At 45.3% G+C, this 19036-nt stretch overlaps 2 protein-coding genes across 6 annotated transcripts in view; one reads left to right on the top strand and one right to left on the bottom strand.

The window, feature by feature from the left end:
* Positions 1 to 19036, bottom strand: part of COL4A5 (collagen type IV alpha 5 chain) — a 364692-nt gene that overhangs the window by 305562 nt on the left and 40094 nt on the right. The window contains exon 1 of one of the 2 annotated variants that reach the window (XM_063937287.1): positions 16571 to 16883. The exons of the other annotated variant lie outside the window; for it this stretch is intronic. Coding sequence (XP_063793357.1) covers positions 16571 to 16657 — 87 coding nt within the window. The 5' untranslated portion in view covers positions 16658 to 16883. Of the gene's footprint in view, positions 1 to 16570; positions 16884 to 19036 lie in introns of those variants that run through there. 2 annotated transcript variants of the gene reach the window in all.
* The window catches only part of COL4A6 (collagen type IV alpha 6 chain), a 445180-nt gene continuing 443141 nt past the window's right edge, over positions 16998 to 19036 (top strand). For 2 of the 4 annotated variants that reach the window (XM_063937286.1, XM_063937283.1), the window contains exons 1-3: positions 17783 to 17879; positions 18005 to 18149; positions 18276 to 18324. In XM_063937286.1, coding sequence (XP_063793356.1) covers positions 18139 to 18149; positions 18276 to 18324 — 60 coding nt within the window. In that variant the 5' untranslated portion in view covers positions 17783 to 17879; positions 18005 to 18138. Of the gene's footprint in view, positions 17126 to 17166; positions 17233 to 17782; positions 17880 to 18004; positions 18150 to 18275; positions 18325 to 19036 lie in introns of those variants that run through there. The other 2 variants (XM_063937284.1, XM_063937285.1) reach the window with 2 other exon arrangements.

Here is a 19036-nt window from a genome sequence, read left to right as displayed (position 1 = left end):
CGGGCGGGAGAGTGCGGATGACTCTGCAGCACCGAATGAGAGAACTCCAGGTCCTCCTTAGCCAGGGTATCAAATTTGTAGAATTTTACAAACGTGTTCTCCCCTGACCACGTAGCTGCTCGGCAGAGTTGTAACGCCGAGACCCCTCGGGCAGCCGCCCAAGATGAGCCCACCTTCCTTGTGGAGTGGGCATTGACAGATTTAGGCTGTGGCAGGCCTGCCACAGAATGTGCCAGTTGAATTGTGCTACAAATCCAACGAGCAATCGTCTGCTTAGAAGCAGGAGCACCCAGCTTGTTGGGTGCATATAGTATAAACAGCGAGTCAGATTTTCTGACTCCAGCCGTCCTTGAAATATATATTTTCAATGCTCTGACAACGTCCAGCAACTTGGAATCCTCCAAATTGCTAGTAGCCGCAGGCACCACAATAGGCTGGTTCAGGTGAAACGCTGATACCACCTTAGGAAGAAAATGAGGACGCGTCCTCAATTCTGCCCTGTCCGAATGGAAAATCAGATATGGGCTTTTATACGATAAAGCCGCCAATTCAGACACTCTCCTGGCTGAAGCCAGGGCCAGTAGCATGGTTACTTTCCATGTAAGATATTTCAAATCCACCGATTTGAGTGGCTCAAACCAATGGGATTTGAGAAAATCCAAAACTACATTGAGATCCCACGGTGCCACTGGGGGCACAACCGGGGGCTGTATATGTAGTACTCCTTTTACAAAAGTCTGGACTTCAGGAACTGAAGCCAATTCTTTTTGGAAGAAAATCGACAGGGCCGAAATTTGAACCTTAATGGACCCTAATTTGAGGCCCATAGACAATCCTGTTTGCAGGAAATGTAGGAATCGACCCAGTTGAAATTCCTCCGTCGGGGCCCTCCTGGCCTCACACCACGCAACATATTTTCTCCAAATGCGGTGATAATGTTGTGCAGTCACCTCCTTCCTGGCTTTGACCAGGGTAGGGATGACCTCTTCCGGAATGCCTTTTTCCCTTAGGATCCGGCGTTCAACCGCCATGCCGTCAAACGCAGCCGCGGTAAGTCTTGGAATAGACACGGTCCCTGCTGAAGCAGATCCCTTCTTAGAGGTAGAGGCCACGGATCTTCCGTGAGCATCTCCTGAAGTTCCGGGTACCAAGTCCTTCTTGGCCAGTCCGGAGCCACTAGTATCGTACTTACTCCCCTTTGCCGTATAATTCTCAGTACCTTGGGTATGAGAGGCAGAGGAGGGAACACATACACTGACTGGTACACCCATGGTGTTACCAGAGCGTCCACAGCTATTGCCTGAGGGTCTCTTGACCTGGCGCAATACCTGTCCAGTTTTTTGTTGAGGCGGGACGCCATCATGTCCACCATTGGTCTTTCCCAATGGACCACAATCATGTGGAAGACTTCTGGATGAAGTCCCCACTCTCCCGGGTGAAGATCGTGTCTGCTGAGGAAGTCTGCTTCCCAGTTGTCCACTCCCGGGATGAACACCGCTGACAGTGCTATCACATGATTTTCTGCCCAGCGAAGAATCCTTGCAGCTTCTGTCATTGCCCTCCTGCTTCTTGTGCCGCCCTGTCTGTTTACGTGGGCGACTGCCGTGATGTTGTCCGACTGGATCAACACCGGCTGACCCTGAAGCAGAGGTTTTGCCCGGCTTAGAGCATTGTAGATTGCTCTTAGTTCCAGTATATTTATGTGAAGAGACGTTTCCAGGCTTGACCACACGCCCTGGAAGTTTCTTCCCTGTGTGACCGCTCCCCAGCCTCTCAGGCTGGCATCCGTGGTCACTAGGACCCAGTTCTGTATGCCGAATCTGCGGCCCTCTAACAGATGAGCACTCTGCAACCACCATAGCAGAGACACCCTTGTCCTTGTCGACAATTTTATCCGCTGATGCATCTGCAGATGCGATCCGGACCATTTGTCCAGCAGATCCCACTGAAAAATTCGTGCATGGAATCTGCCGAATGGAATCGCTTCGTAAGAAGCCACCATTTTTCCCAGGACTCTTGTGCATTGATGCACAGACACTCTCCCTGGTTTTAGGAGGTTCCTGACGAGTTCGGATAACTCCCTGGCTTTCTCCTCCGGAAGAAATACCTTTTTCTGAACAGTGTCCAGAATCATCCCTAGGAACAGCAGACGTGTCGTCGGGATCAGTTGGGATTTTGGAAAATTCAGAATCCACCCGTGCTGTTGGAGCACTACTTGGGTTAGTGCTACTCCGACCTCCAGCTGTTCTCTGGATCTTGCCCTTATCAGGAGATCGTCCAAGTAAGGGATAATTAATACGCCTTTTCTTCGAAGAAGGATCATCATTTCGGCCATTACCTTGGTAAAGACCCGGGGTGCCGTGGACAATCCAAACGGCAGCGTCTGAAACTGATAATGACAGTTTTGTACCACGAACCTGAGGTACCCTTGGTGTGAAGGGCAAATTGGGACATGAAGGTAAGCATCCTTGATGTCCAAGGACACCATAAAGTCCCCTTCTTCCAGATTCGCTATCACTGCTCTGAGTGACTCCATCTTGAACTTGAATTTTTGTATGTACAGGTTCAGAGATTTCAGATTTAGAATAGGTCTTACCGAGCCGTCCGGCTTCGGTACCACAAATAGCGTGGAGTAATACCCCTTTCCCTGTTGTAGAAGGGGTACCTTGACTATCACCTGCTGAGAATACAGCTTGTGAATGGCTTCCAATACCGTCGCCCTGTCGGAGGGTGACGTTGGCAAAGCAGACTTTAGGAACCGGCGAGGGGGAGACTTCTCGAATTCCAACCTGTAACCCTGAGATACTACCTGCAGGATCCAGGGGTCCACCTGAGAGTGAGCCCACTGTGCGCTGAAATTCTTGAGGCGACCCCCCACCGCCCCTGAGTCCGCTTGTAAGGCCCCAGCGTCATGCTGAGGCCTTTGCAGAAGCCGGGGCGGACTTCTGCTCCTGGGAAGGAGCTGCTTGCTGCAGTCTCTTACCCTTTCCTTTGCCTCGGGGCAAATATGAATGTCCTTTTGCTCGCTTGTTCTTATAGGAACGAAAGGACTGCGGCTGAAAAGATTGCGTCTTTTTCTGCTGGGAGGTGACCTGAGGTAAAAAGGTGGATTTCCCGGCTGTTGCCGTGGCCACCAGATCCGATAGACCGACCCCAAATAATTCCTCCCCCTTATACGGCAATACTTCCATATGCCGTTTGGAATCCGCATCACCTGACCATTGTCGCGTCCATAAACTTCTTCTGGCAGATATGGACATCGCACTTACTCTTGATGCCAGAGTGCAAATATCTCTCTGTGCATCTCGCATATATAGAAATGCATCCTTTAAATGCTCTATAGTCAGTAAAATACTGTCCCTATCCAGGGTATCAATATTTTCAGTCAGTGACTCCAATCAAGCCACGCCAGCACTGCACATCCAGGCTGAGGCGATTGCTGGTCGCAGTATAACACCCGTATGTGTGTATATACTTTTTAGTGTATTCTCCAGCCTCCTATCAGCTGGATCCTTGAGGGCGGCCGTCTCTGGCGACGGTAACGCCACTTGCTTTGATAAGCGTGTGAGCGCCTTATCTACCCTAGGGGGTGTTTCCCAGCGCGCCCTAACCTCTGGCGGGAAAGGGTATAATGCCAATAACTTCTTTGAAATTAGCAGTTTTCTATCGGGGGTAACCCACGCTTCATCACACACTTCATTCAATTCCTCTGATTCAGGAAAAACTACCGGTAGTTTTTTCACACCCCACATAATACCCCTTTTTGTGGTACTTGCAGTATCAGAGATATGCAAAACCTCCTTCATTGCCGTGATCATATAACGTGTGGCCCTACTGGAAAATACGTTTGTTTCTTCACCGTCGACACTGGATTCGGTGTCCGTGTCTGGGTCTGTGTCGACCGACTGAGGTAAAGGGCGTTTTACCGCCCCTGACGGTGTTTGAGACGCCTGGACAGGTACTAACTGGTTTGCCGGCCGTCTCATGTCGTCAACCGACCTTTGCAGCGTGCTGACAGTATCACGTAATTCCATAAATAAAGCCATCCATTCTGGTGTCGACTCCCTAGGGGGTGACATCACCATTACAGGCAATTGCTCCGCCTCCACACCAACATCGTCCTCATACATGTCGACACACGCGTACCGACACACAGCAGACACACAGGGAATGCTCTGATAGAAGACAGGACCCCACTAGCCCTTTGGGGAGACAGAGGGAGAGTTTGCCAGCACACACCCAAGCGCTATAAATATATAGGGACAACCTTAAATAAGTGTGTTCCCCTTATAGCAGCTCAAATATTGTTAATATCGCCAAATAAGTGCCCCCCCTCTCTGTTTTTACCCTGTTTCTGTAGTGCAGTGCAGGGGAGAGCCTGGGAGACTTCCTAGCAGCGGAGCTGTGTAGGAAAATGGCGCTGTGTGCTGAGGAGAATAGGCCCCGCCCCCTTTTCGGCGGGCTTCTTCTCCCGGTTTTTCTGAAAACCTGGCAGGGGTTAAATACATCCATATAGCCCCAGGGGCTATATGTGATGTATTTTAGCCAGAATAGGTATTTCTCATTGCTGCCCAGGGCGCCCCCCCCAGCGCCCTGCACCCTCAGTGACCGTTGGTGTGAAGTGTGCCGAGAGCAATGGCGCACAGCTGCAGTGCTGTGCGCTACCTCATGAAGACTGAGAAGTCTTCAGCCGCCGGTTTCTGGACCTCTTCTCTTTTCGGCATCTGCAAGGGGGTCGGCGGCGCGGCTCTGGTGACCCATCCAGGCTGTACCTGTGATCGTCCCTCTGGAGCTAGTGTCCAGTAGCCTAAGAAGCCAATCCATCCTGCACGCAGGTGAGTTCACTTCTTCTCCCCTAAGTCCCTCGTTGCAGTGAGCCTGTTGCCAGCAGGACTCACTGAAAATAAAAAACCTAATAAAACTTTTTCTAAGCAGCTCTTTAGGAGAGCCACCTAGATTGCACCCTGCTCGGACGGGCACAAAAACCTAACTGGGGCTTGGAGGAGGGTCATAGGGGGAGGAGCCAGTGCACACCACCTAGTGGTCAAACTTTTAAATGTTGTGCCCTGTCTCCTGCGGAGCCGCTAATCCCATGGTCCTGACGGAGTCCCCAGCATCCACTAGGACGTCAGAGAAACAGGATTTTAATACCTACCGGTAAATCCTTTTCTCTTAGTCCGTAGAGGATGCTGGGGATGCTTCAAGAACCATGGAGTATAGACTGGATCCGCAGGAGACATGGGCACTTTAAGACTTTAAAAGGGGTGTGAACTGGCTCCTCCCTCTATGCCCCTCCTCCAGACTCCAGTTATAGGAACTGTGCCCAGGGAGATGGACATTTCGAAGAAAGAATTTATCGTTAAACCACGGTGAGCATCTTACCAGCTCCCAGCTCACACCTCCAGTATGCCGCAGAACGTGGCATTCAATAGAACACCAACAAGAGGTCCTCAACAGCCAGGGTATCAAACTTGTAAAACTTCGCAAAGGTGTTTGAACCCGACCAAGTAGCTGCGCGGTACCTCAGAGCCACAAAGTCTTCTGCCGTCACTGAAGTCTTCTGTTCTTCATTTACTCACCCGGCTTCTTTCCTCTGGCTCTCCAAGGGGGGTGACGGCGCGGCTCCGGGAATGAGCAGCTAGGCGCACCAAGTGATCGGACCCTCTGGAGCTAATGGTGTCCAGTAGCCGAGAAGCAGAGCCTTTAAACTAAGTAGAAGTAGGTCTGCTTCTCCCTCCTCGGTCCCACGATGCAGGGAGCCTGTAGCCAGCAGGTCTCCCTGAAAATAATAAACCTAACAAAGTATTTTCCAAGAAACTCAGTAGAGCTCCTCAGTGTGTGACCAGTTTCTCTGGGCACAGAGTGTAACTGGAGTCTGGAGGAGGGGCATAGAGGGAGGAGCCAGTTCACACCCCTTTTAAAGTCTTAAAGTGCCCATGTCTCCTGCGGATCCCGTCTATACCCCATGATTCTTGAAGCATCCCCAGCATCCTCTAGGACGTATGAGAAAGGAGATGTAGATATTTTTTTTTCTTTATCACTTATTGTTTTGCAACCATGTAATGTGCTGGAGACGTAATTTAATTATTAACTAGTTACCAGCCCGTCAAAATGACGGACCAACATAACAGTAACGTCAGCGCTGGCGGCTGTGCACTCCCGAACGTAGCATAACTTAAATTGCTCTATCAGGCACCATAAAGGTGCGGAGCAGCATTAGCTTTATATTATATAGGATGATATTATGGAATAGAGATTGTCTGGCGCACATCTTACTGTATTTGCACGACACAATCACCATGTAATATCGCCTGTGTCCACACAAGAACAAACCTTTTCTGTAAAGCCTGCATGACCCCTTAGTCAGTAAAAAGCCAAAGCTAGCCAGTGTAGAGGAATGCATCAATGAGGAGGTAAGCTTTACACCTCATACCAAGAGGTTATGCGTCTTATACTAACAGTTACTATTAATGTAGTCCTAGCATGCTGTGACCATTGGTGGGCATACATAAACTCCACCGCAATCCTCTTCTGCCGGCTGCTCGATTACCATCCAAGGTTGAGCAATCCATCAGCAGTGCAGATGTTTGTACTTCAGCTAAAAATCATAGGAGCACTCGGCTTGCTAGAAGCCTTCTGAACCTTATAGTGCAGGAAGTTTCATGCTATTGTGGTAACTATAGAGGCAGTTATGCTGTGCCAATGAAATACCTGCTGTAATCTGACTTGCTCTTATTCTGACCTCTGCTTTAGATTTCAACTCCTCTCTGGATTGCTGCCTACTTGAACCTCTGGTTTGGACCCACAATTTTCTCTGGATTGACGCCTGACTATGGAACCATTCCCCTTTACAATGCCCGGTTATGTCTCGGAATATCTCAGATATCTGCTGTGGTCCATATGATTTAAATTGCAAAAGCAGCCCCCCCCCCCCAGGTTTCTATTGATGTTGCTAAAATATCCATTTACCAAGCTACACTTTTATGACCATGGCCACTACAGAACATGGGGTTAGTCTATGTAGCCTATCCGATAGATTTTGCTAAAATTCTCATCGGTGCAGACACAGTAGCTGTGCCTGGACAGTACCAAAAAGTAAAGTGAGCCTGTGTCCCTTGGAATGTACCTTAATACATATCACCAAAAAAAGGATTCTTAATTTTGGATACAGAACACATGTTATAACATTATGCCATTAAGAGTGGCAGCCCTGGAAGAAGCTTCGAGAGCTTAAGTTCCTGCTGCCTTAGGAACCTAAAGTGAATTTGCCTGTAAATTACTCAGACACATTCCTGAAGGTTGTAAATTAAACCACAAGTTGAGAAGACACTACTCAGGTATTGAACAGCTGAGAGTAGGAATAAAAATGTAATTGTCTGCCTGTCTGCCCCCCAGTGATTGACACGTCTGCATGCTCATGTAAGTGAGGGCACTGGACTGCCATTGTGTGATCACATGTTTCACTGAACAGTTCACCTAGGGTCATACATATAAGTATACGCAGTGGTGGGATTCAAATAAATTAACAACAGGTTCTATGGCGCATGGCCCTCCAGTATCCCCTTTGCAGTGAAGTGGGACTAGCAGAGGGGGAAAGGTGGGATAGCAGAGAGCGGAAAAGTGAAACAAGCAGAGGGCAGAAAAGTGGGACTAGCAGAGGGCAGATAAGTGGGACTAGCAGAGGGCAGGAAAATTGGACTAGCAGAGTAGGACTAGCAGAGGGTGGAAAAGTGGGAGTAGCAGAGGGGAAAAAGTGGAAATACATATACATACCAGGCCCAGCCAGTCGGCCTGCCCCAGGACAGGGCCTGCACTTGACTCCTGCATGCTGGTGGTGGTGGTGGGTGGGTGACCACTCCACTGTGCTCCCGCAGTCACACCCGCCCGCCAGCACAGACCGCAACAGGGCCAAGCAGCCGCGTTTCTGTGTAGTACTGCAGAGTTCCTCTGCGCCTGGTCCACCCTCTCTCAACGTCTTGACATGCTTACTGTGCATGTCAGGACTCAGGACACTAGGGAGAGGAGTCAGCAGGCCAGGGCCGGGCACGGAGGAACTCCTGTCGCAGTCACTGGTCTGTGCTGGCGGGCGGGTGTGCGGGTGGCGCTCATTAGCAATCGGTTCGCAGAACCATACCCAACATAAGGTATCGGTTCTGCGGAACCGGTGCGAACCGGCTGAATCCCACCACTGAGTATATGTCTATCATAAATGAACCAAGTATCAAACACAATGCCGCTGGTTGAAAGTGCACTACTTGCTAATATGTGTCCATGTCTACTGTATATGAGATTGGTTGACATCATATACTACTCAGGTAATACTTTCATATTTATTGGATATTAGTTGTGGCCTTGATGAACAAATTATCAGTTTGTTTTATTCAATTTTAACACATACATGTGCTACAGGGATTATCTTCTAAATCTTATCCTGGATTCCAGGTCGCCCTGGTGACAAAGATTTTACATCTGGTGACTGGATCTGCAGTGATGAGGTGAGGTTTTGTTTAGAAATGAAACCATGCTCCATCCACTCCACACTGCATGACTATAGCATCCAGGTGTTGTCTTGCAAATGAGACCCAGCTCCATTCTGTTTAAAAACGTGTGTGAGTCCTGCACAACACACTGCAGTACCAGCAAGAGTGACTTGGTTCTGCTCACAGCTTTAGTGCTGCTTTCATGATGTCCCCAGGTGCCTCCATATTCCATTCTGTCATCACAAGCAAGGCTATCACCTAGGTCCCTGAGCAGAAAGGACAGTGATGGGTTCCTGGAAGGGTCCCTGATGATGCCAGCAATGCAGAGTTACAGGCATGCTGCAGCCGTGTAGACTGACTGTGCGGGATGGAGAGCTGCTGTGTGACTGTCACAGTCAGACCAAAGGCTACTGACTGGCTGTCCTTCTACACTTGCTGGTTTTTCAGGAAGATCTATGGGCTGCTCATATTGCAAGGGATCCTCCTGCAAAGCTCAAATGTACACTTGCCGGCAACAGCGGGGGCAGAGTGCTCTGGGGCTGCTGAATGAGACCAGCTTCCAGGACTCCTTGATAGACCATGTTAGACACCTTCATGAGATCCACATCATCTCCTCCCTTGCCTCCCTATACACATCCATTTAAATTATACACACTGACATATCTTGGATGCCTTGCGGTGTGGCATACTAAGCATTGGGGAAACTCCAGTATGGCATACTGTGCATTGGGGAAAATCCAGTACGGCATACTATGCATTGGGGAAACTACAGTGTGGCATACTATGTATTGGGAGCACTGTGCTAAGACATTCTATGTATTGTAGGCACTAAATTGTGCTGGGAAATGGGCAGGGAGGAATATTTTGCTGGGAAAACAAAAAGGGTGTCAGGGCTATAGTTTTTACACAGCAATAAGAACAACGTCGCTCACTTTGAGCTAATATGGTATTTCTGTTGAATAGAAGTCTATGGCTTTCGTTTGGATGTGCAATAAAGATACAATCCAGCTTCATATAGGTAACTATTGACCAACAGTCTATCTTCAGGTACGAAATAAAAGAGTCAAAAGCCAACTTGTTTCACACCTTAGGGTGGAATTTAATTGTTTGAAAAGTCAGTTGGGTGTCTGTTGTTTCCTGTTTATTAGATAGGAAAAAAACAGACTCCCAACTGACTTTTCACACAATTGAATATCCCCCTATATCTTCAAGCCCGTGCAGGTCAATGTGAACATCTTGAAATAATTTAAATTAGGCTGAGCAATCCTTGCACAAACCATAGGAGGTCATATAGATCAATTAGACTTTCCTCCCAAGGCTACAACCAGGTGTGAGAGGATTTAAAAAATGCCAACATAATGTACTATACCAAATTAGTATTACAGGCACACTAATATCACAGATACACTAATATCACAGGTGCACTATCATTAATTAGTTGTATTAGGTTTACAATATCTTTATATCTTATTCATTTGTATTCACTAACGTAAAGAGGGGATGCGGTAAGCATCCTGGCAGTCGAGATGCCAGCAAGCATGTGACCGTCACCAGAATCCCAACAGCACTCGGTATCCTAGTGCCGAAACACTGAACACTGACATCCCGAAGGTAAGTATAGGGGTCACTGTTAGGATTAGGACACGGGTGGGGTGGTTGGTAGGGTTAGGCACTAAAAGGGGGGGTTAGCCGTAGCCACCAACCCCCAGACTCTTAGCAGCCACCACCACCCCTCCCCCCGTGTGTTAGCCATAGCCGCCACCTCCATCATCTTAGCCCTAGCCGCCACCCAAGGTGGCTTACGGTAGGGGATAGGTGAGGGGTAAAATAATTACCTGTCCACTGTCGGCAGTTTAATTGTCGGGATGCTGGTGTTGGTCACGTGACCCTCCATCACACCCAAAAAGAATTACTGTGTCTTTATAAAAGCATGAAAGAAACTCTAGGAATCAGCTAGAGAAATAGTGTGACATTGACATATAGGCTACCTCACATAGGGAGGCATTCAATTTGCCGGTTGTCAGGATACCAACACCGGATTCCAGACACTGAGTGTAATCCCCACTTGGGTGGTGGTCCACGCCACCACCCAAATCGCGGTGAGCGCGGTGAGCCCACGAGGGGACATTGTGCACTTACTGCTGGTATTTCGGCTGTTGGGATACTGGCGTCAGTCTCTTTCTCGCCAGGATCCCGACAGCCGACATATCATAGTGAATCCCCCACATATACTGTCCACATAAATAGCCACTTATATCACTCCTGTCCATGTGAACAGCAGAGGCAGCCTGGCACAGGGTTTAATGTATGTCTATGCAATGCAACTGACCAAGTGGATGTCTTCAATTGCATTCCAAAATACATAATGAGAAACTGCTCCGTATACGAGCACTTAGTAAGCTGGCCACACAAACTGTGAGCCATTTGCTAAGCATGATCGCTGAGTATTACTATCCCTAATCAATTTGGTTAAATAATTGGTTCATCGTTTGGCCGGTTAAACAAGAGGATTGCAGGGCACCGTTATTCTTGCTACCCAATGCAGTAACTGGGCAGAACAGGTGGCCATAAGCAGCATTATCCTATGTTTCATTAATGCAAGTTATTACATGTTATACTGTACATATTTAGATTGCACTTAAATTGAGCACATTATTCCCTCACTTCCACCACTTGTTTCAAATAAGACTGGGAATGGAATAAGCAAATGTAACTTTGTAGTAGGGTAAGGTCTGTTTTTCGAAGGTGATGGGCAAATGTCATTTAATCATACTTAAAGGTGAGCCTTAGGCAGATGACTATGGTCTGGGATCAGAGGTGGCTGCACTGCCAATGTTTGGTGGTCTAAGAGTTTAATCTTTTTTTTTACTGTGCATGTATCAGAGTCACACTGGACACGCGCCAACCTAGATTACTCATAGTGGTCGCAATGAGGACTCATACACAGTGAGATTGACAGACAGGGAGCATTTGTGCGAGGTACCTGAATATGGAATCACAGCTGCACCAGGATGTGCATGCACCTCTGGTCCAGGCCCTATGTGTGTATAATGCAGGCACACTGCAGGAAGGGGCACGGTTTTACCAAGAGCCACCCTTTGCAAAAGGTTTACAAAAAAATCAGCTGTTCCCGTTAAAAGACATGAGTTTAGCATAATAATGTTCAATGCAAGTTTTTGGCACACTCAGTACACAAAGTTGTTCTATTGTATCAGAATAAAGAATGGTGGTATTTCCAATCATTGGCAGCAGAAGTGCCATTCCATATTCTGTATATAGAATATATGCTAAACGCAGCTGCTTCAAGTGACCTACTTCTATGAAAAAGTCATCGAATTAGAACACGTCCCGAAATGTTCATTATATGAGAAGCAAGAGATGCATATTAAATGTGCTTTTTAATTGTCACTCACATGGAGACCTTGCATTTATTTTTTAATAGAGACAGTGTGGGAAATTTCCCTGAATGTCAGATTTATATGAATGGTAGATTCCTCTGGAATTTGTGAGATAGCAGTTTCCTTGCCCTACTTTTGAAACTATGGTGACTTGTATAAATCACCCCTGCAGAGCGGTCTTGTGCCATGCAGTTTGCCAACGTCCTAACACAGTGTAGAGAAAAATAAAACGTTTAACACCAATGTAACCTGAGGATTATGCAATGTCTCCCATTGCATAAATAGATCATTACATTGTCACCGAATGTGCAAATAGAATAGTCAGTTGAAAACGTAAGATATTTTCAGAGAATTTTGAAATAATTTTAAAACTAACAGATGTGCTCATTATGTATCTTTTTTACACAAGTGTCTGCACAGCTGAACTTCTCCTAGTGGGGAGTGTGCTAATATCACATAAGTGGTAAGAAGCTCCTGTGTTCCCACCTAGAGAACAGGAAAACTTATGCTGCTTTCACATCGCAAAACCTGCTTTTGAAATGGTTCTTTAAACGGTTCTTAAAACAGGTCTGAGCAGTTAAACCCCCTTCACATTGCATGTTGTAACCAGTATATTACCATTTCATTACCGTTTTGGTACCTTTCACACTGAACCCGTTTCACCCATACAAAACAGTGGTTGTCATTTTAAATGTTTATTTCCTGCTTCTGCCTGGTGACATCACACATGGAGACAGCCTATCACCTTCTGGGGCTTGCAAATACCGTTTCAGACCCTTTCACACTGCACAATGAAACGGGTCTGAAACGGGTAGGACCCTGCTTTTTTACCGTTTCAAAATACCGGTATTTTGAAAACGGTAAATTGAAGGTGACCCTTTCACATCGCAGCTCGAACCATTTAGGAAGCCTGAAAAATCGTCAATTTACCGGGTTCAAGCTGCGGTGTGAAAGGGGTAAGTATTAGCACTTAACACCCAACCAAGATTTGTAGTTATGCAACATCTAAATATATATCAACTACATGGTTCTGTGACTCTGGAACCAGAAGATAACAAACCAGCGTTATATGGTTTTATCCAATTCCATGAAACAGGTAGTCTAGCCAGGGCAGAACATGTGCAGAAGCAACATGGCTTATAAGAGGAGCAGGGGCCAATGATCAATTATGTTGTTTGGAATGTGTCAATCTAGAAACATGTTTACTAAGTTCCAGAGGTACATTAATGGAGAATTCCACACTGGTAGAATTTAACCTGCAAATACAGTATACAAAATATGTTGATTGGATTTTTCTTCCATATTATGAATGGCTATAGCTAAAGCTGAGCCTCTTAATATACAGATGGAAGACCAAAGAAAATGGAAATCCCCGGGATAGTGTGGCCCACAAAATATATTGAGAGCAAGGGCTTCCACACTGATGTCGCTCAAAAACTTTGAAAGAGGGGCGATTGTCAAGTAGCATTTGGCAAGTAACCAAGACAGCTCAGCTTGGCAATGATTCATGAGTGATGGTGTCAAAGGTGATGTCATCATGGAAATCCGAGAGAAAATCATTGTCAGCAAAAAGCAACAGTGAGTGGAAGAGCATAGTTTAGATTCAGGACATCTGTGGACTAATTTAACGTGCAGTAGAAAACAGGTGAGCAACTGCAGATCAATGGACTGCAAATGTCAACCAGGGGAGGTAGCAGTCAGTTTCATCAAAAACTGTCTGATCAATGGGCCACAGCACAGCATGTCATAGTTTGCTTGCAGTGCAATTTTTTTTCTCCAAAATTAGAAGTGCACATTTTCAAGCCCAGCAGTGCAAAGAGCACATACAGTATACAACCAGGCAATGGATGAGAGTTGTATGGTTGGAAGAAACATCCTTCCATGTGTACTTGAGATACTGACAAGTGCAAGTCTGGCACCAACCTAAAGAGCTGTAGTTTCCTGCCATGGTCTGGATGGACTAATTCCTTTATAAATTACAGTCATTGCTCATCCCTACTGATACCCCTTTCAGACTGACAAAAATGTCCCGGGTTATTGTATCGTACGAGGGTCTCGGAATTTCATCCCAGGTCTCGACCAGGGTTGAATCCGGTATCGTCCTGGGATGCGGTGCAGTGACCCGGCACCCGTTCTCTGCATAGGAGGAGGCGGTGCTTGGAGATGATCATCTCCAAGCACAGCCTCCGGTAGCGCCAGCGGTGATGTCACCAACCTGGCAATATTCCGGGTCGGGCCGCAAGTCTGAAGGGGTCTCAAGCCGGGTCGCCCCTGGGAAGCACCCGTGTACACATTCCCGGATGCGACCCGGCTCTTGTCAGTCTGAAAGGGGTATGAGTGGTATAAAGTGATCCTCTTCCCACATATTGCAATACATTTTTAGTATCTTCTGGTGAATTTCTCATGGATAAATGGTGCTCTATCCTACATAGTTTCATATATTGGTAGAATCAATGCCACAGTGCATACAAACTTTATATTGGTGTGTATAAATGTGAATATGTTCATATTACTGTGTGCCATCTCCTGTCCCCAGGTCCTTTGGGAAGGAAAACTCACTGATACAGATAAACACTTCCTACTCAGGAAATGAGGTGCAACCAAAAATGGCAGCAGCCATTGGACTGGAAAAAACATTTGGAAAATGATGATACTGCGAAAATGCTATTACATATGAGAGTCATCTGTAGTGTGTTTTGTTTTACTACTATTACGTTATATGAGAGAAGAAGAAAAAAAACAGAAAATAAGAGAATTATATAGTCCTGTGTATTGTGTTTAATAATACAGATTGCCTTATATGTTTTCAGACAGCTAGAAATGGGTAATTATTGCTCTGAGGTTAGATGGGAATACAAAAACATATTAATGCATTACAAGTTACAGGGTTGTGAGGGCTCGGTAATAAGTGCCATTGGTCCACAGGCCATAAAATAGACAGCCCTATCATAAAATATGTTTTACATGAACTATGAAGTTTGCAATTCAGGCTGTGTTAAGAGAACTCAATAATATGCTAGGAACACACATTATAACCTGTTCATATTGGACCATTGCATTTATGTTGGATCGGCAAGTACTTTTAATCCACAAATTACAGTAAGTACAAAATTGGACAGACCTGATGAGATAACATGATTTGGTTGGATTGCAGTGGAAGTTGCTACACAAGTCTCCTTACCATTGAGGGTTGGCAGATTATCTCTTTCACACACACTGATGGAATTTATCTGCCAAATTGATGGCTCAAAACCGATCTAATTGCATTTTCATTGTTCAGATTAACAATTAGAAAATTAACAGTATATAACTTTTCATTTTGCAATGATTGTCATTGTTGCTGTCAAAACTGATTATGACTGTAGAAAAGATCTACATACTGTATTATGAGCTACCTGTGTACAATAAATGTAAGAATTTTAGTTTGAATTTTTTTGCAACAGTGAAAACCTCACAGAGATAGAAGGCAGAAGGTAAAAATACAAAAATGTGACATTGTGTAGTGAGCACAATAATGACCTGTGCCATTTGCAACAGTTCTTACATCTGTGCAGCATGTTACGACTGCTCCAGGATGCTTCCCTGTGGCATTTAGAGGCCTAACCTGCGGAGCAGCACAGCCTTTCAGCCATCTGCAGTACCATACAGGTAAGAGTCGCCTCCTCCTCCTGTATTTTACTTCCATAAGTCTATATCAAGTAGGATAGATAAGAATTCCAAGAGCAGCTGTGCACAGCAATATTTGTGTCCAGTTCCGTAGCTTATTAAGCTGGTTTCTCCGATGCTAACTACACAAGATTGACGCTCACAATTTAAGATGCTTTGATATCTGGCTACGCTGATCCCAGACAGTGATTTGTTTTCATATACTATCAGTGTATGCATCTGTATTCATTCAGAGAACAAATACATACCTGTGTTTGAAGTGGGAACCCATTAGAGACTATGCTTAGTCTAGCACTGTAATTTATTAATGATAATAATCAGATATTGTAAAGTATAGGAAGTGCTTTAATAGATACAGTTTATATACAGGTAGGGGAACTGCATCAGTCATCTTTCTCAATTTGCCTTGGGAAGACTGAACTTCTCTTTGTCCTGTGGATCACAAGTCACTATAAGCAAAGATAAAGGCATAGGAAGAACAAGACAGACTCACACTGAGCCTTGTGCCCTAGGGTCACTGATTTCTGCAACCAGCTCTGGGCAGTTCTGTTTAAAAGTGCAAGTTACAGTACACTCAGCCAGACATACTCCACTAGAGAACCCCCAGTACTGGTCAGTTACAAGGAACATGGTCAGAGTATAGCATAGTACAGGCACAGATCTACAAGTCACTTGTAGTGTATGTATTTTCAGTCAATGGACATTCTGGTGAGAACTGTCAGCATGTGGAACTACACTGAGAAAAAAATAAAATAAAAATCTTGATATTTAGTTGCAAATTGAAATGTTTAAGATAAATATATAAGCATGTGCAATGTGTGACTTTTTTTTAAATGACAAAAATAACTTTTGCCTCTTCTTGCGGTGGTGAGGTCACAATCCACTATTTTTAAACAGTTTAAGTTAGAATCACAGAGGATTCAGTTACAGGGTTTATAAATAAAAGACAGTGGCTGCTCAGTACACAGCTCTAACATGCATGGGTACATGCAAAGCACAGGAGGGAAGAGGAAGAAGAGCACTTACCGCAGATCCTGCATTCTGTACCCAGTGCACCAGCAGCAAAGCTAGGACAGCCAGTCTGGGCAAACTCTGCAAATGCCCCAACTTCATTCTTCAAGCACCCCCTGAGATGACTTAACACCGGCTCCAGCTACAAGGAAAAGACTGAGGACTTGACATATTATGCTGAATGCCAAGGGAGAGGAGAAGATGCGGCAACATACACTGGAAGGCACCCCAAGCCCCGGCTACAACTCCTGCTGCCTTCTGCAAAGATCTGCAAACTTTTCCGTACCGAAGTTATGGGACGGACTACTTTCCCTAAATGAATCCTTCCGCCTTAACTTTCCCTAGGCTAAAGAAATCTGCTCCCTGATAGCTGTGGCCTCTCTGCAGCCTTTTCGCAAAATTAATGGATAAACTCCTTGAATTTTTTTCTGGTGATAGTGACCCCCCTCCTCCAGCAACATACACCCCACCCCCCAACACCCACCCCCGCCCCCTATCTAATACAGAGACAGCATGTCACTGAAGAGTGGAACTTATTTGCCTGCGGATGGACCCTACTTGCTTTACCCTGTAATTAAAAACTAATATTTGCCCTTTACTGAGCAATTAAGACCATTTTGTTAAATATCTTGAGATAAACCTCATTATTTGTCAGTTTTGAAACATACGTTATAAAGGTAATTAATAGGTTTTGTCAGGACAGTGATTCTGGGACTGAACATGATATAGTAATGGAGCTTTAATATTATAGTGTACTTTAAGAGATAATGAATTTGTGGAAACATATTTGTGGCATTATCAATTGGTTTTGTTTAGTACATATTACACCCCAGAGTAACTGGCACACTGACCAGGCTGCAGAATATTACACACCCACATCCAGGAGCTTGTTGAAATGAATAAAATGTAGTAAAAAATGAATAATAGAATTATGCAAACTTTATTAGATACTTTCGTCTAAAAGGCTGTGTTCTCTCTTCTCATGTTATCCAAGTAACATACATTTTTGTTTTTTAATAAATGTAACATGTTCAATAGTAATGATAATAATAATAATAGCAACAACAATAATAATAATAATAATAATAATAATAATAAATACAAACAATTCAAGCACTTATAATATCTATCGCTCTAGAAAACACCAGTTTCCAAATATAAATTGTAACTTATGATGATGATGGGACTAGATAGAGTGCATGAGCTGTGACTGACAAGCTCTGGCCCCTCCCCCTTCCTCCATGCCTAATCTCAGCATTAGCCGCAGCAGCAGCCTGTGTACAGTGCATGGTTCCGATCCCTTCTCCAAGCTGAGGCTGTGCAGGTACTCGCAGCACCCACTCTGCAGCCGCAGCACAGCTCCTTTTCTCGACCTATCACTCTGCCTTCTCTGCTGGAGCTGCAGCCGCTGCGTTGTAACCATCTGTGCACTTTCTGTCTTTGTTGCAGTTTCCTCTGGGACACCCCCGCTAGACTTTCTTTCCGGAGCTCCGACAAGAAGCTTCCAATGAGCCCCCAGCACAGACCACTGTAACTTCAGAAGAAAGCGGGGGGGCAGATTGCCCTTTACTGATCAGAGGGACATGGTCACCCGGTGAGTACGATGGCCGTGGTCCTGGATTCCCGGCTCTGTGCCCTCACGTTGATAAGAGAGGTTCTGGGTGGCTGATCATATCCCCCCGCCAAGGTGTAATATATACTACGTGTTTTTGCTTTGCAGAATTTGCCTGGTGCTCGCTGCCTGTGTCGCTGCGGACCTGGTTCTAGCGGTGAGTGTATCACTATTGTATCACTGTCATAGTTCCTCCCCGGGGGACATGTGCGAATTATCCCCAAGCATTTCTCCTTTGACTTTATATTATTAGGAGTAACTTGTTGCCAGGGACTGCCATACTCATTAAACTTCTCGTAAACTCTGTTCTGCAGTACAGGGTCTCTTTTATTTATTTTTATGGTATTTATCATTAAGATACAGTATGTAGGATGCATAATCTACAGTATACGTAACTTTATGATGATTGCTAGTATATATTATATACACACACCTTTTTGTGTGTGTGTGGGGGGGGGGGGGGGGTGCTCAGAAATGAAGGGTTATATGTGACATTAGTATGCTGAGGGGTTATATGTGACATTAGAATGCTGAGGGGTTATATGTGACATTAGAATGCTGAGGGGTTATATGTGACATTAGAATGCATTCCAGTGTATATGTTTAGTTGCACACACAGAACTGCTCACAGTGGACATCATATGATTTAGTGTACATACAGTACAGTATCATCGTCTTTATTTGTCCACTATTTTACCTGGAGAGCTTTATAGCACCCTGCTTGACCTCTAAAATGAATTTTAAGTAATTTGATATTGGTCCTTGGTTACAGATTACGCATAATAATGAGTAAAAGTGTATGCTGCTATGGTCACAAAGTGGTAACACTGTTGTATTCTCTAACAGTTGCTTGTACAGTATACATCATA

This window comes from Pseudophryne corroboree, chromosome 8 (genome assembly GCF_028390025.1).
Source record: "Pseudophryne corroboree isolate aPseCor3 chromosome 8, aPseCor3.hap2, whole genome shotgun sequence".
In the NCBI taxonomy this organism is placed as follows: domain Eukaryota; kingdom Metazoa; phylum Chordata; class Amphibia; order Anura; family Myobatrachidae; genus Pseudophryne; species Pseudophryne corroboree.
The sequence above is the reverse complement of the archived record's forward strand: the minus strand, read 5'-3'. Positions and strand labels throughout refer to the sequence as shown.